We start from the raw sequence: 27,090 nt of genomic DNA, 5'->3' as shown, positions 1-27,090 counted from the left end.
CCTTAATCAATTTTTGGGAAGTCAACATGATTTTCCTTGAGATAGGAGAGTGAGACTATCAAATGATCACTGAATTGCAAAAAAAAAAAAAAAAAAANTTAAAAAAAAAAAAAAAAAAAAAAAAAAAAAGTCCTGTAAAAATAAGGAAGCCAGAAAATTTGCTTGGAGGGAAAGTAATTTAAACCATTAAAAGAATGATATCTGGGGGGCCTGGGTGGCTCAGTTGGTTTAAGTGTCTGTGTTCGGCTTGTGTCAGATCCCAGGGTCCTGGGATCAAGCCTCACATCTGGTTCCCTGCTTGGCGGGTAGGCTGCTTCTCCTTTTCCCTCTGCTGTTCCCCCTGCTTATGTGCTTTCTCTCTCTCTGTCAAATAAATAAAACTTAAAAAAAAAAAAAAAAAAAAAAAAAAAAAAAAAAAAAAAAAAAAAAAAAAAAGAATGAAATCTAACAGTGCCATACTGAGAAGAATGTGGATTAGATTTAGGCAAGAAAATATACAACCATCTATTGCTCCCCATTTACGTATCTAAAAGAAAGTCTAACTTCACTAGATAGTTCATACTAAATTAATGCATTTAGCCCTAAAATAAACCTCCGTATCTAATTAAAAAATACATGAAATGGACAATTTCCTTGAAAGATACAAATTACTAAACTGTATTCAAGAAGAGGTAGATAGGCAAATTGAATTTGCAGTCCCTGAAGAAATGCCAGGTCCAAATGGGTTCACTGATGAATTCCATGAAATAGGTAAGGAAGGAAATAATATCAATTCCATACATATTCTGCTAGAAGATTGAAATGGAAGGAATACTTCCTCCCTCATTTTATGAGGCTGGAGTTTCCATGAAACTACAGACCAAAGACAGTATAATAAAAATTCTGACCAGTATTCCTCATGAACACAGATGCAAAAATCCTTAACAAGATTTTACTAAATCTGGCGATACATAAAAAGGATAATACATCATAACCAAGTGGGATGTATTGTAATAAGGCAAGATTGGTTTAATTTTAGAAAATTAATCATTGTAGGGGCGCCTGGGTGGCACAGCGGTTAAGCGTCTGCCTTCGGCTCAGGACGTGATCCCGGCGTTATGGGATCGAGCCCCACGTCAGGCTCTTCCGCTATGAGCCTGCTTCTTCCTCTCTCACTCCCCCTGCTTGTGTTCCCTCTCTCGCTGGCTGTCTCTCTGTCAAATAAATAAATAAAATCTTAAAAAAAAAAAAAAAAGAAAATTAATCATTGTAATTCACTGTATTAAGTGACTGAAAAAAAACCGCTATATGATTCTCTAAGTAGATGCAGAATAAGCATTTGACAAAATCGAACGCCCCTTAATAATAAAAACTCTTACTAAAATAGAATGTCTTCAGTCTGATAAAGAATACCTACCGAAAAACCTTCAACTAACATCATAATTAATGATGAAATAGTAAATACTTTTCTTCCAATTGGGAACAAGGTAGAGGTGATGATTCTTACTTCTTTTGTTTAACATTGTACTGTAGGTCCTAAACAGTGTGAAGAAGCAGGAATAAATAGTATACAGATTTGAACAGAAGGAATAAAACTTTATATTCACAGTCGAGATGATCATCTTTCACAGTTTGAATCATAAAAGAAAAAGCTTAAAGAAAATGTGATAAATTATATTTCAGTAGAATTAAACTTTTGCTCTTTAAAAGGCAAATATGAAAATGAAAAATCAAGCTACAGATTGGGAAAATATAAAAATTTATATATATATATATTTTTTAAAGATTTTATTTATTTATTCGACAGAGATAGAGACAGACAGCGAGAGAGGGAACACAAGCAGGGGGAGTGGGAGAGGAAGAAGCAGGCTCATAGCGGAGGAGCCTGACGTGGGGCTCGATCCCATAACGCCGGGATCACGCCCTGTGCCGAAGGCAGACGCTTAACCTCTGTGCCACCCAGGCGCCCCTATAAAAATTTATATTTGACAAAGTACTAGTGTCTATATTATGTTCTATATATATGTCCACACAGAGATTTTTGAAATCAGATTTATTGAGATGAAATTCATCAGAACAATTGTATATTATTGACAAATGTTATAGCAGCTTATTCATATTATCCTAACCGAAAACAATCTAAATATCCATAAACATGCTATGATACATCCATCTACAATGGAACAGTACTTAACAATAAAGAATTAACTCTCCACATAGAAAACAACATGGAGGGATGTCAACAACATTGTGTTACAACACAAGCCAAATTAAAAAGACAGCATCTTGAATGGTTCCATTTATATGAAGTTCTAGAAAAGGCAAAGATTAGTAACAGAAAGCAAATTAGTACTGCCACCTGCTGTGGGTGGAGGAAAAGGGGATCAGGAAGGAACTCTTTTAGGTGACTTAAATCTTTATTTCATGATTGCATTAGTAGTTACATGACTGCACATTTTTTAAAAAATGCGTCAGATTGTGCACTTAAAATTGACTAATTTTATTGTGTGGAAATTATTTCTCAGGAAGTCTGATTTTAAAAACTTAGTGACAAGAGTGGCATTCTTCTCTATTTCTGCAAATATTTTTGATGTCTTGCTTAATAGAGGACATCCTGATTCTCATGAGCTTCTGCATTTAAGCTGTTGCCATGTGTTTTTTTGGTTAAAATATATTAGAACTAGCCAGCCTGATGCAGATACGTAATTGAAAAGAGGGAAGTGTTTCAGTAGATTTTTTAAGGTAATCATGGATAGCCTGGGCAAGTGTTATTTCAGAAAGGTTATTTACAATGGAATATAAAATCATATTAATGAAGTTTCTGTTCTCTATTGCATAAAAATCTGATCTGTCATGTGCTTTTTTTTTTTTTTTTTAAAGATTTTATTTATTTATTTTGACAGAGATAGAGACAGCCAGCGAGAGAGGGAACACAAGCAGGGGGAGTGGGAGAGGAAGAAGCAGGCTCACAGCAGAGGAGCCCAACGTGGGGCTCGATCCCATAACGCTGGGATCACGCCCTGAGCCGAAGGCAGACGCTTAACCGCTGTGCCACCCAGGCGCCCCTTGTTTTTTTTTTTTAATAAAATTTTCTTCCTTTCTTTTTTTTTTTTAAAGATTTTATTTATTTATTTGACAGATATAGAGAGATAGAGACAGCCAGTGAGAGAGGGAACACAAGCAGGGGAAGTGGGAGAGGAAGAAGCAGGCTTCTAGTGGAGGAGCCTGATGTGGGGGGGCTCGATCCCAGAACGCTGGGATCACGCCCCGGAAGGCAGACGCTTAAGGACTGAGCCACCCAGGCGCCCCTGTCATGTGCTTTGAATGGACCTTTTTACTTGTGAATGATTTTGTAGCATCATTTGTTGGTTATTTGGAAAATATTGGTTCATTGAGTTACATATGTTTTCATAATTATATTGCATTTATATTATATAATGTCAAAAATAGCATTCCTTAGTTTCAGCACCAGTCTTATCAGAAAAGTTAAGCATTGGAAAGTTGTCAGATCATAATGGTAGATACAAGTTATCTAAAATTCTGATTTTCACTTGAAAAGCTATTCTTTTATATTTGGCAGCAAATACTGTTACTTGTTTTTCTTGAAGTGACATATTCCCTCATTCATTTTTGAGAAAAATTTATTATCCAAGTGTGAATAATCACAATTTGTCTACTGTTCTAGAAAATAAAAAACAATGTTCATTTAAATAAAAACAGTGTTCAAGTAAAAACAATGTTCATTTAAAAAGTAGCTAATTTTAGCTCACAACTAAAATAATTACCCAAGTGCTTCTGCAGGGTACTTTGGGTATGTAGCAGAAGTGCTGTATTTGTAGTTCTCATTTTACCACTAACGGTATTAAAAAGATACTATCCTAGGGCCAAAATTTAATGAGATTAATAATTTTCTTACTGCTTCATCAAGGACATTCTTAAGCAAAATTGGCTTTTTTAAAATGGGTGGTGCATGGTCATGTTACTGGTACAGGTCAGGGTCGCTTCCTTGGCTCATGCTGAGACACCAGCGGTTTTATCTACGATTACTATTGCACTATCAGTGCATATGTCAATGTGACCAAAAAAGGCAAGTAAAATAGGTTTTAACCTGATTTGCCCTCTGAAAGAGGGTCAGAGATCTTCAGCAGTCGACCAGTACATTTGGAACTCTGCTGTTTATTTATTTATTGTTTTTAAAGATTTTATTTATTTGACAGAGAGAGAGACAGCCAGCGAGAGAGGGAACACAAGCAGGGGGAGTGGGAGAGGAAGAAGCAGGCTCCCAGTGGAGCAGGGAGCCCGATGTGGGGCTTGATCCCAGAAAGCAGGGATCACGCCCTGAGCCACAGGCAGATGCTTAACAGCGGAGCCACCCAAGCGCCCCAGAACTCTGTTGTTTAGAGTGTAGAGGATGGGTAGGGGAGACAGCCAAGAAAACTGAAGGAGTGCCCAGGAGATAGGAGGAGAACTTGGAAATGTGGTATCAGAAAATCTAGGAAAACAAAGTGTTTGAAGAAAGGAGATATGATGAATTGTGTCGATGCTTCTGTGGAAGGTTGAGTAAGAGATGGAAAGCATCAGTACATTTCACAACTCAGAGGCAGTACATTAACTTCCACGAGAACAGTTTCATTAGAGAGGAGGCATCAGAAGCGCTCCATGTCGGTTGAAAGCCAAATGGAGGTGAGGAGGTAAAACTGTTCATGTGGATAGCTCTTGAGGGAGGTTTTACTGTGTCAGAGACAGCAGAAAAATGAGGGTATAGCTGGAGGTGGGTGTCGGTGAAGGGATGGTTCTGTTTGTTTTCAAGTTCAGAGATACTTAATCTAGTGGCTTTCAGATCTTTTTGACTGCAGCCCACAGTGAGAATTTTATTTTATTTTATTTCTTTTAAAGATTTTATTTATTTATTTATTTGTCAGAGAGAGAGAGAGAGAGATCGAGCAGGGTGTGTGGGAGAGGGAGAAGCAGACTCTCCACTGAGCAGGGAGCCAGACTTGGGGCTCATCCCAGGACCCTGGGATCATGACCTGAGCTGAAAGCAGACACTTAACCTACTGAGCCACCCAGGCCTCAGAGTTATATTTTAGATATAATTCATTAGATATTTTATTGTGAAATGAAAGTTTCACAAGGCAATATTTACCCTTCTCATTTTTTTAAAAGGTTGTATTCGGATGTTTTCAAATGATGTTTGCATTCCCCCTCCTCAACCTTAAGTGGCCCCAACATTAGAAAAAATTATTTTCTATCATTTTTCTCTCAAAATTTCTGTGACTTTGAAAAAAAATACAAGTAGTGAGATAGTTATGTTCCAGAGCCAGTTGGTTATGCGTATCCAAACCATCCATACTACATCCTACTCTCTGTCTCTCTCTCTCTCTCTTTTTTTTTTAAGTAAGACTTTATGTTTTTAGAGCAGGGAAATGTTACAGAAAGTTCTCATATATCGCCCACCCCTACACATGCATGACCTCTCCCGTTATCAACACCTCCCGCCACTGGGTACATTTATTATAGTTGGTGAACCTACATTGCCACATCATAGTCACCCAAAGTCCATACTTTACCTTAGGGTTCATTCTTGGTGTTGGACAGAGATACAATGACATGCATCACTGTGGTATCCTGCAGAGTATTTTCACTGCCTAGGGATCCTTTGTGCTTCAGCTACTCATGCCCCCAGCTACAAAACCCCTGGCAGCCATTGATCTTTTTATTATCTGCATACTTTTGCCTTTTCCAGAATGTCATATAGTTGCCATCATCTAATATGTAGTCTTTTCAGATTGTCTTCCGTCACTCGGCAATGTGCATTTTTTTTTTAAAGATTTTATTTATTTATTTGACAGAGATAGAGACAGCCAGTGAGAGAGGGAACACAAGCAGGGGGAGTGGGAGAGGAAGAAGCAGGCTCATAGCAGAAGAGCCTGATGTGGGGCTCGATCCCATAACGCCGGGATCACGTCCTGAGTCGAAGGCAGACGCTTAACCGCTGTGCCACCCAGGCTCCCCAGCAATATGCATTTAAAGTTCCTCCATGTCTTTTCATGCCTTGATGGTGCTTTTCTTTTTAGTGCTGAATAATATTCCATTGCCTAGATGTACTATAGCTAATCCATTCAACAACCGAAGGACATCTTGGTTGCTTACTCTTGCCATTTTTAATGTACTCTGACACTTTCCATTCTACGCATTATTTCGTTAAGAAAAAATGCTGGTCTATACCTAATTGTTTTCATAACCCACACTCTCACTTCCAGCAGAACAGTCCCAGGTGTATTTGTATGCCAGTGGGGAAGGTGCAGAAGAGGGGGAAATTGATGATATAAGACAGGGAGAGGGTAATTACAGGTACTATATCTTTGAAAAGGCCTTAGTGATGGAATCCAGAACGTAAGTTAGGGCTTGGCCTTCCCCCCCCCCCCAAGAGAATAGATCTACACCTTTATTTATTTACTTTACAGTAAGTTTAAATCCTTGAGGGTTACATCATCACATGGATTCTGTGGCCAATGGCTTTAGCAGGAAGGTTGCTTTGGAATTTGGCATGAACCATGCCACTGTTTCCGTGAGCACGAGTTACTTTTCCTCAGTTACTCTGGTTTTGTTCGGTTTGCCACCAGGAGTCACTGTGTTGTTTTTTGCGTTGTACACATAAGCACATCTCTTGCCTAGGTAGAATTCAGATTCATCTCGAGCATAAACATCTTCAGTTTTAAGAAGAGCTGTGTGCTCCGCCTCCGGTTCTGGAGACCTGGTTTATAGCCAGCAAAAATGGCCTTGGACCACAGCCTCCCAGACCTATTTGTCGTTTTAGGAGTCCTGTTTCCAGCAGGTCTCCACAGGTTCCAAGATGGCCAGGAGTTGGCCTTTAATTGCTGCAAGAAGAGTCATTTCTTGTTCAATATAAGGCAGAGAGAGCGTATGTGCACAGATGAAATAATGGTAGTTGGAAGAAGACAGAGCTCCTGTTGGAATGTTTCTGTGTTTTCAAAGTAGTGTGAGGCTGGCTGAGAAGGAAGTATTGTAGGTGTGAAAAGTGTGAAATGGTCATTTTGTAGTAAAGCAGAGTTTGCTAGAGAAAGGTGGAAAAGTTGTACAGCAGTGTTGAGTGCCCATTTTAGGCTTATGTCATGAATTTAAAGTGAGACTGGTCAGTTCAGGGCTAAATGAATAAGCCCTTAGTGAATGTTAGCCATTACTGTTACTCTCTTTATCCAGGTTGAGATGCTTGAGGGTCCTAGGTGGTTGGTGGAAAAATATGCATTAGATTTTACTTTGAGAGACACTGACTCCAAACTTGTTCTGTGACTTAAAGTAGACAAGTGAATATCTCAGTGTCATCATTTTGGAGGGTGAGTCTGTCCCATTCTTGTGAGAGCCTGGCTTTGGTCTTATGTACCTCAGGGCTCTTGGGCAGATCCAGAGATGCTTTAGCTTTAAAAGCTGGTCTAAATAAGTAGTTAAGGCCTGGTGAAGGAGTGAAGGTCTTGAATTGGAGAAGCAGAAAGGGTAATATGATTCAAGTATTAAAAATCTTGAAGAATAAGAGTTGGTTGAATGTGGGGCTTATTCATCAGCTCCCACAATTATCTCAGCCATTTAATATTTTTAAGAGGTAAATTCAGGGCATCTAATTATCAGAACTGAGATTTTAAACTGTAAAGTACTCCTTGCCAGATGGCACAGCTCCTGAAATGAGGTGAAGAGATGAATGGGAACAATTTTATTAGTCATAATCTCTTGGCATTGTTCATCTTTTGAGCAGAGGTTATTGGACTTCTTGGGCCAAAGCCAGAGCAGTGGCTGCCATTTACTTTTTGGTTTTGAGCCTAGCTGTAGGCGTAATCAGATTAAACAAAGAAAATCTCTTTTAAACCTAGGATTTTATTACTTCAGAAGAGAAAGTCATTAAGCCTCCTTAGCTTTTAAAGAGATTACTTGAGCAAGTTTCTTAAGTAATTCTTACACCCATAATTCACATATACACAATGACCTTACTGGGAGAAGACCTAGACCAGGTCTGACCAAATTACGTAGACCCCATAGTGCTGGGTTATCTTTGCCTAACAGAAACCACATGTTGATGGTGGTGGTGGTAGCCCACTGACTCTGGGGAGCTGAAGGAAGTATAAAATAATTATCCTCAAATGCAGAGTTAAATAGGACCTGAAAGAAATCACCTAGCTTATTTCTCAGATAGGATCTCACCTATTTCTGAGGAGCTAACTTTTTCCAGTAATCTTTATGGCCAGCCCACATTTCTTATGCTGAAATTTTAACCAATCTCTTATTTAAAATTCACCAGACACTTTATAAGTTGACATGTCAGTTTCACTGGGAGTTTTACACATACCATACACATAAATATATTGGGATTAGGAGCAGTTTCTCCCTTATGTCCAAAGAACAGTCACATTTATAGATCAGGAATATTGAAATCCTTGTGCAAATGGAGGCAAAACTGGCTTAAGCCACAGTGGGGAGGGAAGTCAATTGAACCTTCACCCTGCAGGATTTTGCATGTCTGTAGACAAGAATTCTTTTCTGTTGCCATCAGTTATCTACTGAGCTGTGACATAGCTCAGAGGCAGTGAATGCCTGGAATCTTGGAAGGGTACCTCTAGAAAATGCATAGTTTTCAATAAAAGCACCAATTTTTTCCCACACTCAATTATTCTTAGTGTACCACAGGGAAGGTGTTGGTTACTATATGAAAATGGTCTCAAAACTTGAACTGTTTGCAGTATGATTCTTCCTGAAGTACATTTTTACAGGATTTATGACATCATTTTGGGCGATGACTGAAGTGTTTGAGGGTGTTAGACAAGTCAAGTGCATCCTAGCTATCTGAACTGTAGCTCAGGATCACAAATAGACGTCCTAAAGGCTGTGCTCTAACAATGCCTAGCTATTCTTTATTGAGTAAATTAATGTACATTAATAATGGTGACCTCGAGAGGAGGCTTATGTTATCTTCAGTTGTATTAAAGTAGCAGGTGTTATTAAGATTGGTGTAATTACGATATCCTGAGATAAGGTGGATTGGGGGTGGGTGGTGGATGTTAAAGGGATCATGATGGGAAACAGGCAAGAAATGCAAAGGAAAGGGGGAATTGAAGTGGATATCCTTTGATTTTATAATCCAGCTTTCCTGGAGGCTTTTGCTTTTATATTCAGTTAGTGTTCTTCATGTTAGTACCCTTTTGTTTCTTGTGGGTTAGAATGGTGTCTTTTGGATATATTCAAGAAAATGATCTCTTTTGTGCTCTATCAAAAGCCTCTTGGAGTATGGGGTTTGGGGAAAAAACCCTACAGTAGCAAACTAGGAATATCCTGTTTCCATGTTTGTATCTGGGGAAAGAAGAAGATAAGAAGGAGAGGCTTCCATGACCCCAGCCCTTTGTATTTTTGTGCTTGCCAGCTTGTAAATTTATTGTGATTCCCAAGGATGTTGTTCTTTTTTTTTTTTTAAATATTTTATTTATTTATGAGAGAGAGAGCATGCCAGGGAGCACAAGGGGGGAAGGGGCAGAGGGAGAGGGAGAAGCAGATTCCCCGCTGAGCAGGGAGCCCAACTCGGGGGCTCCATCCCAGGACCCTGGGATCATGACCTGAGTTGAAGGCTGACACTTAACCGACACTTAACTGAGCCACCCAGGTGCCCCCCAAGGATACTGTTCTTGAGCAGGCTTGGACACTTCTTGATATTCAGTTTGTCAGCATAGCAAAAATACAACTTTTATAGTCCTTCTTTACTGAGATGATCTTTTGAATTTTAGGTAAAAAGCATCAGAATGAATTTCGGCTTCTGGTGGATCAGGCCAAAAAAGGATACAAGAAAACTGTTGAAATGTCAAAAAAAAAAGTAACAAAAGAAGAAGATGGATCTACAGAAAAGCTATTACCTCTATGCGTGGGTAAGAGACTAATTACAATTAATTAGTAACTAAAAACAGAAATACGTTGAATTTCACTATTTATTTATTTTAAGATTTTATTTATTTATTTTATCTTTGAGCGTGAGTGTGTGAGAGAGCAGGGAGAGGGGCGAGGGAGAGGGAGAGAATCTCAAGCAGACTCCCTGCTGAGTGCAGAGCCCGATGCAGGGCTTGATCGCATGACCCTGAGATCATGACCTCAGCCAAAGCCAAGAGTTGGACACTTAATGACCCAGGTGCCCCTGAATCACTATTTATTTTTAATATAAAAAAGAAAAGAAAACCATGGGATTTTACCTTTTTATTAGGTATCTGAAGTGGGAAAAAGTATTTTTAGACATATGGCAGTTGTGCATGTAAACTAGGTTTGTTATTGTGGGGAAAATGATTGGGAGAATGTCCGGAAGACAAGTTTCTAAAATCTTTCATTTAATGATAAATCAGAAGTTTTTTAGTTGTTTCAGCCTGAAGATGTTTTCTAGGTGTAGGATTTATTGCTGTACATCTTCAGATATTCTACAAATAATTTTATCTTAGAATAATTTTTGTTATAGGTCACTGGTATTTATTTTGGATGGAATGTTCTGCTAAAAAGTCTGAAGCTTACATACTTGGTGTGCCCATATATAGCACATCCTTAATTTTGATTCATCTTAAAATTTGAGATGAATATTATATTTCTATCGCCAAGGCTTTGGGCCAGTGAACAAAACAGAATCATAATGGAGGAAAGTGCACAAGAAAATTCCTGATTATTTTTTTCTTTATTGTGATAAACTATACATAACATATTTACATTTTAACCATTCATAAATGTATAGTTCAATGGCATTAAATACATTCAGAATGTTTTATAACAATCACCACCATCTAGACCCAAAACTTTTTCATCATCCAGCAGAGACTGTGTACCCATGAAAAATAATAACTCTCTTGCCATTTTCCAGCCAGACCCTGGTAATCCCTATTCTACTTTCTGTGCGAATTTGCTTATTCTGGGTACCTCACATAAGTGGAATCATATTAATGTTTGTCCTTCTGTGTCAACTTATTTCACTAAGCATAATATTTTCAAGGTCCTGTTGTAGCATATATCAAAATTTCTTTGCTTTTTATGACCAAATACTATCTCATTGTGTGTACATGCCACATTTTGTTTGTTCATCTGTAATGGGTTATTTTCACCTTTTGGCTGTTGTGAATAATGCTCTGTGAAGATTGGTGTTCAGATATCTGTTCAAGTCTCTGCTTTCCATTCTCTTGGATATATACTTAAGGGTGGGGTTTCTTCTTCTTATGGTGATTCTGTGTTTACCTTTTGAAAAACCACAGAACTCATTCCAAAGCAGCTGTACCATTTTACATTCCTGCCAGCAGTGCTTAACGATTCCAGTTTCTCTATATCCTTGGCAACGCCTGTTCTTTTTGTTTTATTTTTGTTTTTACCATAGCCATCAACGTAGGTGTGACGTGAATATCTCACGGTTTTGATTTGCATTTTCCTAATGACTAATAATGTTGAGCATCTTTTCACATGCTTATTGACCATGTGTTTTTCTTTGGAGAAATGCCTGTTCATGCTCTTTGTTCATTTTTCAATTGGTTTGTTCGGGGGGGTTTTTGTTGTTTTTTTAGGAATTCTTTATATATTCTGGATATTAATCTTTTTCCATATATAGGATTTGCAAATATTTGTAAATATTTTCTTGGTTGCCTCTGTTTTCTTCATAGTTTCTTTTGATGCACAAAGGTGGTTAATTTTGATGAAGTCCAATATATCCATTTTTTCTTTTGTTGCCTGTGCTTTTGGTGTTATATCCATGAAATTGTTGCCAAACCGTTCATGAAGATTTTCCACTTTGTTTTCTCCTAAGGGCTTTACTATTTTAGCTTTTAACGTTTAGGTCTGTGATCCTTTTTGAGTTAATTTTTGTGTATGGTATAAGATAAGGGTCCATACTTCATTCTTTTATGTGTAGATAAAGCACCAGTTGTTAAAAAGACTATTCTTTCCACATGGAATGCTCTTGATATTGTTGAAAATCAATTGACTATATATGTGAGGGTTTGTTTCTGTGCTCCCTGTTCTGTTCTACTCTCTGGTCTGTATGTCAGTTCTCATGTCAGTACTGTACTTTTCTGATTACTATAGCTTTGTTATACATTTCAAAGTCAGGAGATATGGGTCTTCCAACTTTATTCTTCCTTTTCAAGGTTGTTTTGACTTTTTGGGTCCCTTGAGATTCCATTTGAATTTTAGGATGAATTTTTCTGTTTCTGCAAAAAGTACCTTTGGGATTGAATTGAAGCTGTAGATTGCTTTGGAGCTTTTGATGTCTTAATAGTATTGTCTTCCAGTTTACGAACACAGGATGTCTTTATGTCTTCTTTAATTTCTTTCAACAATGTTTTGTAGTTTTCAGCACTTTATTTTTTCACCTCCTTGGTTAGATTTATTCCTAAGTCTTATTCTTTAATGTGTGCTGCGTTCTTTTCTTTTTTTTTTTCCTAAATTCTCCTAGTATCATTTAGTAGGTTGCTCCCTGAGTATATACCTCATGCTGTTTATGAACAACTTAAATGTGTTTGTGAAGTTGTTAAAGGATTTTCTTAGAAAGTAGTTTAGTTCCTGAAAAAAATCTGGCTTAATATCTCAGAATGGGAGAACATTTTTGCTTATTGGTTGAATGTCTCTTGTAAATAATTACTTGCTTATACTCAGGGGTGTGCATTATATATGTATATGCCCATAAATGTTGCCTCTGTGGGGTGCAGAGATGATTGCTGCTGGTAGGTTGTTGTGCATGACTTGCACATGTCTGCGAGGGGTGGAGAGTGTGGGAGAGAGGACTGACTGGGAAGTTGAGCTCTGTATAGCATCATACAACCAGTGTAATTTTTTTTCTTTGGAATAAACTTGCTCATCGAAGTGCCAATGTAAGTGAACAAAGATACATGTTCTCTCAAGTAAATCGTTCATCTGTTTTGGTCGCATGTCCTCAGGGAGGCTTGATGTAGAGCCTCCGAGTTGTGAGCTCTGTTTGACGTTCTATTCTGACATCTATGGACAGATATGAAAGATAACTGACTTTTAGTACCGACAAATTGTTGAATGATACTTGTCCCCAAGAGGGAATTTATCTTGGAGAGGCTTATGTAAGAGGGGAAGAAGTAAGAAAAGATATGTCAGGTGCAAGAATAAAAGATAGTTTTAAGTTGAATTCCTACTCCCTGGTTTGAAAGCTTGATTGCAGTCTCCTGTTCAGATCAGTGTTGAATTGTCTGGGTTCACGGAGTTTACTGGGTAATTGATTCTTCTTAACGTGATCCTGGGTGTCTCTTTACAAGAGGAGATCTTTGAGCCCCTGGGTTGTGGTTGTGGTTAGCTGCTTCTTTCCTTTTCCCAGATAAACACTGGCGGGTACAGCTTTGTTTTGGTAATGATTTGGCGTATTGAAAGCCTGACAACATCAAGAGCTTATTTATAGAAATTACACTTTTGTGATGTACGCTGTTCTTTCATATAACAAAAACTTTTTATTTTGGAAAAATCTTGACTGTATGGACTTGGAAAGGTGTTTTTTTGTTTTTTTTGTTTTTTTTTAAGAATCTTATTTCTGTAAATTTTCTCTTTATGACAACTCTTTTTAGTGTCTTTTGTTGAAGGTCGCTTGCCTGTACAAGCACACTGGATGAGTGATGTGTGGAAGCTCTGCTTCTCTGTGAGGAAGCTCATGGAAAGGGGCTCTATACTATTAGCGCATGTGGCTTGCATGCTAAGTACTTACTCAGTTCCTGAATCTTAAAGACAGTGCAACTGAAATCCTAGCAGGGTCCTGAAACAGGGTCACCTGAAACAGGTGAGGGAGAGTCCTGGGCACTGAGGGATCCTTCATGGATATTAGTTTCTGCATTTGTATTTGCAGATATTTGGTCATACCCGTATGACACATTCTTGCAAACACTGTCTGCATGCCTCCAGCTTCCTTTATTTTTATCTGCAGCAAGAGACCTCAGAAATTCAGAATATGACAAAGGAGACATAGAAATATGACATGTATTAGATCAAACAGAAATACTGGTTATGTCTGATTAGTTTTCCTTTTCCATATTGAATATTAGATTCTATTTAATGGACTAAGAAATATCCAGATGGATTCACTACCACATAGTAGTTTTTTTTTTTTTTTTTAAGATTTATTTATTTATTTGAGAGAGAGAGAGAGCACAAGAATGGGCTGAGGGCAAAGAGAGAGGGAGAGAGAATCTTTAAGCAATCTCCCTGCCGTGGAGCCCAACATGGGGCTTAATCCTAGGATCTATGAGATCGTGACCTGAGCCGAAATCAAGGTTGAATGCTCAATCGACTGAGTCACCCAGGTGCCCCAAGCCCATGGTTCTCTTACTGATTGAATTTTTAATCCTTTTTTGTTGTGTTTTATGTTTATCAGTTTTCTCCGATCTGTGAAATATGCAGGAATTCTTTGGTAATACTGTAAATAGAAGCCTCATTAGAATTACACAGTTCACTACTCCTGGTTTTAAAAGGAAGTTTTGTTTTTATTTTTTATTATTTTATTATTTTTTATTCTTTTAAGATTTATTTATTTACTTGAGAGAGTGAGTGAGTGAGAGCACACAGGGGGAGCAGCAGGCAGAGGGAGAGGGAGAAGCAGACTCCCTGCTGAGCGCAGAGCCTGATGACACAGGCTCAATACCAGGACCCTGAGATCATGACTTGAGCCAAAGGCAGATGCTCAGTCTCGTGGGACTCTGGGACTCCAGTTCAAGACCTGAGCTGAAGGCAGATGCTTAACCAACTGAACCACACAGGTGCCCCGGAAATTTTGTTTTTAAATTAATTAAAATGGAAATACGTGTGATGGACAGTATAATTAGATGGCACATGGTAGTGTTGATTCTTATTCTCTGTCACTAGAGTTTTGGAATCAACGTGACATAAACTTCCATTTTACTAGGTATAAATAGCAATGAAAATGTAGAAATAATAAACAGAGAGGTTGCAGATTTTATGGTACTCTTAAATGTTTCTTTTTATTTTTTGTTTTTTTAGAGCAGGAAGATAAAAAAATGAAATTCTCAGATACTCCCCCGGTAACAAACCACTTCTCTCAATCAAAGCTGGAATCCCCAGGGAGAATGGAGCCTGATAGAACAGATGATTCTTCTAGTTGTACTGATATTCAAGAAGAAGCTCTTTCTTCACCAGAATCAGACTCATTCAATAGGTAAGAAACATGTATTACCTGATTATTTTAAATTTCTATTTCCTGCGCATGCTAAGATAGATAGGCAAAAATAATTAGAAAATAACTTTGAGGCCTGGGGCAGTTCATTGTTCTTCCACTTTAGTCTCCTCTTCTGCTTTGTAACTTGCACAGTGATAGCAAGCAAGGCAGCATGTAGGAGAGTATTGCAGTGGCCATGGGTATTTTTTTGTCAAGACAATGGATGAAGAAGATAAAGATAGCTATACTAGAAAATAGAAATGATCAGAAGGACAATGCATAGGACAATAAAACCAAAAAGAAAATGTAATTGAACAAGTAAGAATGGATGGGGACACTTTAAAAATGAGAGATGTGGAGGCGAGTCGTTTTTTCAAATGATTTTTTAAAAGATATTTTTAAAAGATGACTTAGAGTTAAATCATTGTATACATGTTTACGATATGTGTACATATATACACATATGTATATAACTTTTGTGTTCTGGCATTTCATTTTATATCATAAGCCATTTGTACCCATGTTTCTGCCTCATCTTTATAGCTGTTTTTGTCATGGGTACAGCCTTCTCTTCTAGTTCTGTACCATAAATGACCAGATTCTTCCGTTTCTGTTAGATAGCTACATTTTCCCCAGTGTTCTACTTATACACCTAAAACTGTGGTAAAGCTCTCTTTATATAGAGCCTTTTGTTTCTGATAAATTATTTTTAACACTATTTTGGCCATGGTAGGTGTTGTTGCCTTCTGAATGAATTATACCAATTTTAAATGCTACCATCAGCAAGTCCAGTAGGCAGTGTTTGTTTTTAAATACAAATCGTGTAGGAATGCTAGGTAAAAATGGAGGAAAATCAGAGTTCAAGGGAGTAAGAGTTCATTTTTAACCATAGTCACAGAATGCCTGAATGTCTGGGAATACCAGGGTGAGTTTGAATTTGAAGTGGGGGAATGGAAGAAACTGTAGGAGGGAATACATGGCAGCCAGATTTATATTTATGTATTGGTGGTGAGAGGATGGTTAAGTAGGGTGAATTTGTTGGAGGTCTCGTCCTCAGATTTACTGGCATCACCGAAATGTGAGAGGATTATTAAACCACTAAAAAAAATCTTTTTAATGTAACCTCTTATATTCTATTTCACTTTTAATTAGTTCTGCACGTGTATGTGTCTACATACACATGTACACCCATATCCAGTGGAACTACCTACTAATTACCAATTTTTAACAGCTATATTGAGATAAAATTTACATACCATACAACTCACTTGTGTAAGTGTGCAATTTAATGTTTTTTAGTATGTTCACAAATTTGTACAACTGTCACCACCATCTTAGAACATTTTCATCACCCTAAAAAGAACCCTTATACTCATTAGCAGTCACTTTCCATTTCCTCCCAACTCTGCCAGCCCCTGGCAGCTACTCATCTACTTTGTGTCTCTGTAGATTTGCCTATTCTGGACAGCTCGTATCAGTGGGATCATACAGTGTGTGGTCTTTGTGACTGGCTTCTGTTACTTAGCATAATATTTTCAAGGTTCATGTTGTAACATGTTTCAGTGCTAGATTCCTTTACATTGCAGAATATTACTCTGTTGTACGGGTATACATTTTATTATTCATTTACCAGCTGATGGACATTTGGGTGGTTTCTAATTGCAGTCTTACAAGGAAAAAGAATCATTGAGTTTGCTTGCACACTTTGGAAGCCAAACTTTAGAGACCGTATATGAGGATTTGCTTGGCTTACCTTGAGAAAGTGGGCAGTGTCCACTACTGATATCTCAAGTTTGAGTAACTGTTAAATACACTGTAAATATTAAATATGCTAATCTTTCAATTTTTTATTTTATTTAAATTCTTTTTAATTTACTTGTCGTTTTGTCCATCTAAGATTTTTAATTTTAAAAGATAGAGTGTGTTCCTTATATCATACCTAGAAACCAAGGTCAAAAGGGGAGTGAGAATGAAGTGAGCCTTTACTAATGGTATTTGGTTTGATACCAGGACAGACCATTGGGCAACTGATTCAGGAGTGGACTGTGGAGGAGTGAGTATGGGCAGGGAGAGGAAGCGGCTCTGGCATAGCAGGAACAGTAGTAGGCTAAGTTAGAGTTGAGTGGCTTTGCATCAGGATCTGCTGGGTGATTTGGGAATCAGTCTTTTGAAGTCTTCACATATCTATGAAAAACATAAAAATATCTTGTTTCAGATCTGTTGGAAAGGTGAAATGAGGTAATAAGTTTGAGAATCTTTGATAAATGTGATTATTCTACTTTTATAAAGATGAAATCAATTACATTGCCTTCAGTAATGCTGCAAAAATTGGGACTCTGGCTGGGCATTGCATCTCCTTCATTCTGAAACTTCAGCTGCATCATAGAGTAAATCCCACAGGTTATCTTTTTTCTTTTTTTTTTTCCTCCCTATTTCTGTTCTGAACTTTTCTAGAGAAAGCTGTGAGCCTGGGCTAATTAGTTGCATTCAAAATTCATTTAATCCGGCCTCAGCTGGGTGCTGACTGGTGAGGCATAGTCTTCTAAGTTACTCTGTGTTGCATTTCCCAGGGCGCCTGTTCCACACCAGTTGCCTGCGTGTTGCCCCACCTTCAGTAGAGGCCATGTCTGCAGTTCACTGAGGCCAGCTAATCTGAACTGCCTCCAGCTCTTCCTTTCCCTTCTAAGGTTTTTTTGTAGTTTCTGACCTCTCCTTTCCTGTTTATCATAAGAGAAAGACATATTTCTTAAGACATTCCTAAAAAAACTTTCCTCTCAGTGAGAAAAAGGCTTACTATTTCTTTTCAAAAAAAATTTTTTATTACATTTTTAATTTTAATTCTGGTATAGTTAATGTAGGGTGTTATATTAGTTTCAGGTGTACAGTGTAGTATACAATTCTATACATTGCTTAGTGCTCGTCATGCTAAGTGTACTGTTAATCCCCTTCACCTGTTTTTCTCCTCCCCCTGCCTGCCTCCCCTTTTGTAGCCGTCAGTTTGTTCTCTGTAGTTAAGAGTCTGTTTCTCGATTTGTCTCTTTTTTCCTTTGTTCATTTGTTTTGTTTCTTCAGTTCCTTATAGGAGTGAAATCATATGGTATTTGTCTTTTTCTAACTGACTTATTTCACTTAGCATTATACTCTCTAGCTCCATCCATGTTGTTGCAAATGGCAAGATTTCATTCTTCTTTATGGCTGAATAATATTCCGTCACACACACACACACACACACACACACACACACACACACACACACCCCTTCTTTATCCATTCATCAGTTGATGGATACTTGGGCTGCTTCCATATGTTGGCTATTGTAAATAATGCCGCTATAAAGGAGACATATTCTTTCTAAACATAAATTCAGCTACCTCCTCTAAGACATTGCTTTGCCAATCCTCCTTTGGGTTTGTTCTTGGATGGCCCCTTTCAGCCCTTCCTCTAATCTCTTTCTTTCTCAATCTTCCCACTAAGCAGGAAGTAATTTCTACTTCTACTTTCTACTTCTATGAATTCCTGTAACAGTGTATCTGAATTCCATAGCAGTTTATCTAAATCAAATCCTTTCTTGTATTATACTTATTTGAGTATCTTTGTCATTCCTATAATTACCCATCAAAGTCCTTAAGAATTGAGTCTGTCAGTCATTTTCAAAAAAATTTCCTGCCAAGGGTTTACCACACTAGTCTGCTGTTACTACTAGGCCTTTATTTAGTGAATGATTTATTGGTTGTAAGACATAATATTTTCTGTTTTACATTTTAATATCTGAAATTGTGATGTTTATTACAATCAGTGGTGTCTCAAAGTTGCTACCTGTCAAGTTGTGGTAGGTATGTGAGCATCGTGGCTCTTCAGGCTGTCATTTCACTTGAGTTACATGCATTGTTAGCATTACATTGGTTTGTCATTTAAAATATCTTCCGTAAAGTAATGAGAGAAAAAAGTTATTGTGTAGGAAGAAAGTGCAGCAGAGTGTAAGTTTGATGTTAGCAAGTTAATATTCATCATTGGATGAATGGCTGCAATTCCATTCTTGAAAAACCATCAAGTGATTTGTAGGACGTAGGAAAGAAAGATACCCACAAGTCTGAAGACTTGTTATAATTTTGATTATAAACTATGTGCAAAGGATTGGCTGTTACATGACCAACTGAATGCAGGAGAAATGGTTAAAACCCTTGGAGTAGATAGAAGAAATTTCAAAGTAATAACAGCATGACTGATTTCACATGTTGCAAAAGACTCTGGTTAGGGTGTCCCACATCAATTTGTCAGATCTTTCTTGATGTCGTTGAACAGAAGCTGCTTCTAGTCACATGCAATGTGATTGAGGAAAGAGACAAGGTTAGGAAATGAATTTGCAGAGTGGATGTCAGTGCCTTAGATGAAATTCCTGGAGACAGTAGTCAAGTATTTTTGAGAAATGCTGTGTCTCTGGTGCTGTTGGTAGCACAGAGGGTAACTTTGTGAGGGAAAACTCAGACTTCAGAGATAATGATTCAGAATGTGATGAAGAAGAGTCAGACTCCACATCTGAAGACATTTTGGGAATACTTTAACCAGTTTATTTCAATTCTTTTTTAAATATATATATATATACATATATACATACACACAACAGTGGTATAAAATAAAAACCTACGTCTACATACATTTATAGAACTCTCTGGATATGTAAATTAAAAATTCTAAGTGAAGAAGAAGTCTTTTTTTTAAAAGATTTATTTATTTGGGGCTCTTGGGTGGCTCAGTTGGTTAAGCAACTGCCTTCGGCTTGGGTCATGATCTCAGGGTCCTGGGATCGAGCCCCGCATCAGGCTCCCTGCTCAGTGGGGAACCTGCTTCTCCTTCTCCCTCTGCCACTCCCCCTGCTTGTGCTTTCCTGCTCTCTCTCTATCAAATAAATAAAGGTTAAAAAAAGATTTATTTATTGGTTTATTGAGAAAGAGAGAGAGAGAGTTGGGGAGGGCAGAGGAAGAGCATCTTTAAGCAGAGTCCCTGCTGAGCGCAGAGCCGGATGTGGGGCTCTGTCTCATGACCCATGAGATCATGACCTGAGCTGAAACCAAGAGTTGGTCTTAATTAACGGACTGAGCCACCCAGGTGCCTCAGGAAGTCTTATGTCATAGTTGAATTGACCTCTGTTTTTTTCTAAGTGACATAAAATAATGGTTCGTTTTCACGTCAGTATTGTCGTAGGTTATTGAAATGCAGTATTTGAGTATGAATAAGGTCTCTGACTCACTTCAAATAGAATTTCATCACCTAGTTGGAAACTTAAAAAGTATGTCATAATACTGGCTAGTGGTAACCTGGCAGAAGGCTGTCATGAAGTATAGTGATCCACTGGTTAATGCCAGTGGTATTTAGTGACTATAAAACCTAAGTAGTCAAAAGAGATACCCAGTCGATTGGGGTAATTAGCTCCATAGAAATCAGGAAAAGAATTCAGAGGGAGAAGAGGACCCATCACAACCAAATGCTTTTAGTAGACTCTTAGTGTATTAGAAGTAAGTCATCTTTATTTATGTGGTCCAACTTTTACTTTCCATAATATTCAGGTATCCAATGGAAAATTAGTACCCTTATTGAGATCTTTTCCAACCCTAAAATTCCATAATCCTGTTATTTTTAATGAGTGTAATAGTTGGTAAGTTACCTGTGTTCTTTTACCACTGGTTCATTTCAGATCATGAGTCAACCTTCTAGAGTTATAGTTATTCCTTGTATATTAAAGTATTTCTATCTTTATACCTTTCATTTTTTACAAAAGTTCTCATTTTTTTCTCTTTATGATATTTTGTTGCTTTCATTGTAAAGCCCAAAATTTTCAAAACCCCTTTAAATTAGATGTTATGCATGTTTGTTGTGAAGAATAGAAAATTTAGATAAACAAAAAGAATAAAATTCCCAAATTTTATCAACCAGAAATAACTTCATGTTAACATTTTCATGTGTAGACCCTTCTAAAGATATTGGTATGGATAGATAGATAGATAAGTGAACATTTTTAAGACAAAAGGATCATAGTATTTTATAATTTTTTATGTTTTTTTACTCTTTTTTTTAAAGTCACACTATTTGAGGTCTAATGTGAGTGCAAATATATTGTGAATTGTTCAATTCATGCAGTCATGCTTTAGTATGGAGTATAGATCTTACTGTTAGATTGTTGAATAAAAATATTAGTTTTCTTTGTATTAGAACAATATTCAGACTTACATAAACTGGCAGACTTTCAACTAAGAATAATCTTATTTTAAGACCCAATAGGTATATCCAATCCAAATAATTATTAGGATGAAGCTGTTTTGTTGCTAACTTGATTCTTAACTCTTAAGTATTTTTTTTAGAATTTGAATTATGAATGCTATATTGATTCTCTGTTGCCAACCTGAAGACAGATGATAAGCAAATTGATTAGAATTTTGTATTTTTGTACAACTTCTTGCTAGATGATTTCCGGGAGTTCAAGAAACTTGTCCAGATTTCTGTAAATTAACTTATTGTTCTTCTTAATGAAAAAAGAGAGCTTTTGTTCCCTGAGTTTTGGCAAGCAGAAAAAACTGCATTTTTATTGAGTGCTACATTATAAGAAGAGATGCTTTTGATTATGACCCTTTAGAGGAAGCTTTATCTTCATGCAGAGATGAATAGTAGTCATGCTTTTATTTGGAAGAATCTTCAGATGATTATTTTAAAAATATGTATTTGTGCACTTTAGTTCTAGGCAAAAGAATTTATAAAGAGGCATTGTGTTTTGGCCTAACTGGAGAGATTTGAATAAGGTCTATAGATTAGATTATATTAACTATGTCGGTATTTAATTTCCTGATTTTGATAATTTCATCGTGGTCATATAAGTGAATGTGGTTGCTCTGAAGAAGTGCGCACTGAGGGGTGAAAGGGGCATGATGGTTCCAGCGTACTTTCAGTGGTTAAAAAAACACATGTACACACATGCAGAGTCACTTTTTGTAGCTTTGAAATTATTAAAATTAAAAAATTTATTGAGAAGTCATTGTCCTTAATCAAAGAAGTTTGTTTATACTAGGAAATTTTCTTCCTTTTTAAAAAAGATTTTATTTATTTGTTAGAGAGAGAGAGAGAGCACATGCAGGGTGAAGGGCACAGGGAGAAGCAGACTCCCTGCTGAGCACGGAGCCTGATGCAGGACTCGATCCTGGGACCCTGGGATCATGACCTGAGCTGAAGGCAGATGCTTAACCGACTGAGCCACCCAGGCGCCCTATACTAGGAAATTTTCCAGAGGAAAGATTTGTGCTTCTGATTTATTAACCAAAAAAAAAGTGGTAGCCAGTGGTCTGCATAGGGTGGTGAGTATTGTTTTCACGTAACTCAGTCAATTAGTTCAGGACCAACCCAACTAGGTTATCTTTGCTTTGACATGTTAGAAAACTTGGACTGATGAAGTGGCCACTGGGATTCCAGTACTTAACAAAGACCAACTAAATTCACCACTTGGTAACCTATGTGAACCTTCTTGCAGATGCTAGGTGTTGGTCATAAAAGTTCTGAGTCAGGTAAGTTGTGAATGAATACATTTTAACTTTTCACGGTTTCTGGCAAAAACAGTTAGCTCTTCTCTGATGCTAAATTAGCAGCAACTGTGTGGAAAGTCCAACACAGACATAGGCACAGAACACTGGGCTCTTTGACTGAAAGGCTTAAATTAACCATTGGCCATGTATTTGATATATTTGGGTGCAACTTTTCTTCACTTTTCAGTCATTTTTGGAAAAGCTGTCTGTCCAGAATTCTTGAGAGCAAGAGAACAACAACAACAAAACACAAAAATGTGAAGAAATCTTGATTACTGTTTGTTGAAAAATTTAAGGAGTATATTCCAGCCTTTCCAAAGCTCTGAGTAAATTGAAGAATGGTGGCACAATCTTAAGAGAAATGTGCTGTTGTGATATTCATCTAAGGAATGTTGAATACTGGCATCATCAGCCTGTTGATAAGATCCAGTCAAGTTTATGACTTATTGAAGGAAAGGGGAAACACTACCTCAGTCATCAATTAGAGTGGTCTCTTCAGCCAGAAGGTCAAAGTTGGGATGTGTGTTGAGATTTAGAAGGTTGGTTTCAGGCAGGTCTTTCCATGCAGGTCTTGGTTAGGATTGGGTAAACCTAAGTGGAGAATTGGTGAATACAGCAATATGAGGATTTTAAGAGGTGAGGGGTACAAAGAATCCTGCGGTATCATGCTTTCTATTGAAAAGCTGATGGGGTCTTTTACGTTTTTAGACTCAACAATAAAGTTATTCACAACTTTTATATTCCTAGACAAGAGCCTCCTGGAATAGTAAAGTGTATTGGTGAAGCCTTGTTAATGTGGGCTGTAAGGTATGTGATTTTGACAAATGTAATTTGAATACTAACAGTATTGCATGCATTGTTTCGTTTAGCCCACAGGCAAACCCATTGTAAAGATGTGGAAATGAAAGGTTAAAGGAGTGAAATAAGTTGCTTAGGGTGGTGTGTAGTGTATGTGGCAATGCCAGGATTTGAATCCAGGTATAGTTTACCTCGGAATCCAAGTTCTCCTGACTAATAATGTTGCTCTGACTGAGCTTGCTTGCTCTTCACATTCTTGAAAGAGTGGAAATATGCAGATGTTGAAATGGTTAGATTTCCTGCGAAGACCCTGAGAACAAGGATTTGAGTGGAATCCGTTAATCTGGAAGGTGAGGAACCACTATAGGGAGTGGGCACATGAGGCAGGAAAGGTGAGACAGTATTGAAGGGGCATATTATCAAACCAGCTATCACTGTGAGCAGCTGGAGTTTTATCAGAACTCCTAGAAACTAGGAGCTGGTTTAAAACACTCACCTGAGTTAACCCAGGCGAGGGGTAAGGGAGTCAGTTACTTGGTTGGGGGCTGCTCTCTACTGCCTGCAGCCTCCCATGCTGGTGACAGAGCAAGCTCCAACAGGGAGAGGACAATCTGACAAAGGCCCTGACCGTTGCAAGTCAAGCCTGGTACACTGAAGGGAAAAGGGTAAAGGGATGAAGGCAGAGTACCAATGGGATCTGCCAAAGCAGTGATTCCAGCTGAAGATAGGAAAATGGTTCGGTTTTATGTATTCTTTATCAATACAAATGGGGGTGCTCTAGGCTTTTGTCTAGATCTCTAGTCCAAAAGAGTGTAGGAATGTCTGTAGGCATTCCAGAGCTAACTGCACCTCTCTAGGCGTTCCAGAGCTAAATGCCAAGCACCCTTGCCCATTGCTGCCAGGAGTGGAAGAGATAAGGCTGTCTGGGGGCTATTGAAGAAGTGATGGACAAGGAAATGTCAGGGGGAGAAAGGGACATTATCTGGAAAGCTCTGAGATAAATGAGTCCACAAACTGATGGGAGAAAATGTGCTTGTTGGTGAGAAACAATTTACTTTTTCATCTTGTGTGATAATAAACTGAAGTATGAAATAATCTATCATCATACTAAAGTTTACCAACATAGTGAATAAAAATCTCTTGGCCTTAGGCAGAAAATCACAAGCACAGAACTGGGAGTTCTTTGATAGTCAGGCATATTTCCTTATTATCCGCTTTGTTTTGCCTTACTAGAGAAAAGTGTACTGTTAATTAATGGGCCTTGTGTATATGGACATCCTCTCTACTTCTGAAGTCACTCTGCTGGCTGTAGCACAATAGGCCTGCTGGTCTTTTTTAGGAAGGTCTTTGAAGTACCCTACTAATAAGTGGCAATATTGTGTGACTTTGAACCCTCCTTAGAGAGGAGGAAGAGAGGTTTTCTAACCTTCTATTCGGCACATCCAATGGTAATCATTTTTAAATGTTTTTTTTACACACACAGTTGCTTACTTATTTATGTTTAAGAAGTAGAAAGTGGTATTTTGAAGTGTACTTATCTATACTATTTGATTTGCATTGATGTATGGACCTTAAATACTTCTCTAACATATATGTATTGAAGTTTCTCCCTGACTTATTTCAGAAGACTTTTATCTTATCTTACCTATCTGTAGTTGAGCATATATATTTTTTCTGTTATGTTAGCTATGTGTCCTTCTCTTAAAATGGGTGACAAATGGGAACCACGTCGTTGGAGTGGGAGATTATAGACAAGGAAGGCTAAAGCTTCCAGTGTTGTACAGGGTGAACTCATGGCTAGCTTGCTGTAAACTCAGGGCATACATATAAAGCTATTTAGAGAGCTGTGTGAGGAAGTAAGCGAGTGTACAAACATGTATTTCCTTGCTGTCTCAGCTGCCAGGGCCAAGAAACAAGGGCACTGCAGTTGCAACCAGCACACATAGTGCCCTGTTCTTGGTTTCTCATAACATTCCCCAAAAGAAGGAACTACTGCTTCTTGGAGAAATGGCTGATTCCAGGGCTGGGGCAGGAAGCAAGACAATGCTGGAGAAAGTGTTAGAAAAAGAGAGAAAGAGAAAAAGAGAGGGAGGGAGGAAGTTGTAGGGAGGGGGTAAGGAGGGATGAAAGGGAAGAGAAAGGAAGGGAAAAGAAGAGAAAACAAAAACCTGACAGCCACCACCTCAGCCAGGAGATCAAGGTCATTATCCACAGTGATGTTATGTTGGTGGCATGTACTCTTGACATGATGTGGTTGGAATGACACTTTATCTCTGTGGCCTTCCTCCCCAAACTTAATAACCTCAGTCAAATTGTGAGAAAAACATCAAACTCCAGTTGAGGGTCCTTTTATAAAATACCTGACCAGCACTCCTCAAACTGTCAGGGTCATCAAAAACAAGGAAAATCTGAGAAACTGTCAGTCTAGAGGAGCCTAAGGAGACCTGATGACTAAATGGAATGTCCTGGATGGAGTGCTGGAACAACAACAAAAAAGACATTAGAGGTGGAAGAAATATAATTCAAGTGTGGGACTTCAGTTAACAATAATGTGTTAGTATTGCTTCCTTGGTTGTAACTAATGAATCAGACTAGTGTAAGCTGTTAACAGTAGAAGAAATTGAAATGTGGGAACGTTTTGTACTGTCTCTGCAACTTTCCTGTAAATATAAAACTATTCTAAAATAAAAAGTTTATTTTAAAAAAAGTAATTAGGACATCAAATTGGACACTTTCTGGGTTGTATAAGTTTAGTTATTGAACTATTCCTTTTTCCCTTTCATTTAACATTACTTGTTACATTTAGTCATATAAATGAATTTATAATAAAACTCTGTTTTAATGCATTATATAAATGTATTATTATTTTGTGCTATGTTAAAATTTAATCCATAAATATGGCCTGAGGAAAGAATTCTACTTTCCTCTCCATTGTCTTTTTTTTTTTAATCAGTTTTGCTTTCTTGTACTAATACTTTGATTCCGTAGAATGATTTCCCCTCCAAGGATGTAGCCCAGCATTTGCATTTCATCATAAGAGAAAACATGCACAATTTACAATATGCCTCAACCTCTTCAGTTGCTGTATTTTTATTAGTGAACATATGCTTGTAAAAGTGATTTTCAGTAGTGATCCTCCAAGAACAACGTGAAAGGACAGATAGTTTTATCTTTTCTCCAGTACTCATTGCCAAAAGATATTGGTTGTTCAATAATAAGGTTTTCTTTTACTCTCAGGCAGTTCATGTTAGCACCTTTTGCGAGGAGTGTTTTATCATGCATTTTTGTTGGGTAATCTGAGGAGCTTCTTCAGAGTAACTTCGTTGTTGTTTTATAGTAAGTTCTTGATTTTTCAGCCTTCTGAGTCAATCCCAGGTGGCAGATATTTTCATTTGTTTTTACCAAATTCATGAACTGCCATGATACAGAGATCCTCTGTAAAATTACTTTGAGCCCTTCAATTTCCTGTATGAGGAGAGAGTTTTCAAATTATTTTTACTTGTGTATCTGAAATGCTTATAGAAACTGGTAGTTCCTTCCAGGTTCCATACTTAC

General features: G+C 37.7%; 1 protein-coding gene and 1 pseudogene across 2 annotated transcripts in view; one reads left to right on the top strand and one right to left on the bottom strand.

The window, feature by feature from the left end:
• Positions 1 to 27,090, top strand: part of RAD18 (RAD18 E3 ubiquitin protein ligase) — a 102,157-nt gene that overhangs the window by 55,275 nt on the left and 19,792 nt on the right. Inside the window, exons 10-12 of one of the 2 annotated variants that reach the window (XM_034658694.1) lie at positions 9,765 to 9,902; positions 14,998 to 15,172; positions 23,485 to 23,544. In XM_034658694.1, coding sequence (XP_034514585.1) covers positions 9,765 to 9,902; positions 14,998 to 15,172; positions 23,485 to 23,544 — 373 coding nt within the window. The remainder of the gene's footprint in view (positions 1 to 9,764; positions 9,903 to 14,997; positions 15,173 to 23,484; positions 23,545 to 27,090) is intronic. The other variant, XM_002920380.4, reaches the window with a different exon arrangement.
• LOC109489806 lies at positions 6,452 to 8,823 on the bottom strand (annotated as a pseudogene).

This window comes from Ailuropoda melanoleuca, chromosome 4, assembly GCF_002007445.2.
Source record: "Ailuropoda melanoleuca isolate Jingjing chromosome 4, ASM200744v2, whole genome shotgun sequence".
NCBI lineage: Eukaryota > Metazoa > Chordata > Mammalia > Carnivora > Ursidae > Ailuropoda > Ailuropoda melanoleuca.
The sequence above is the reverse complement of the archived record's forward strand: the minus strand, read 5'-3'. Positions and strand labels throughout refer to the sequence as shown.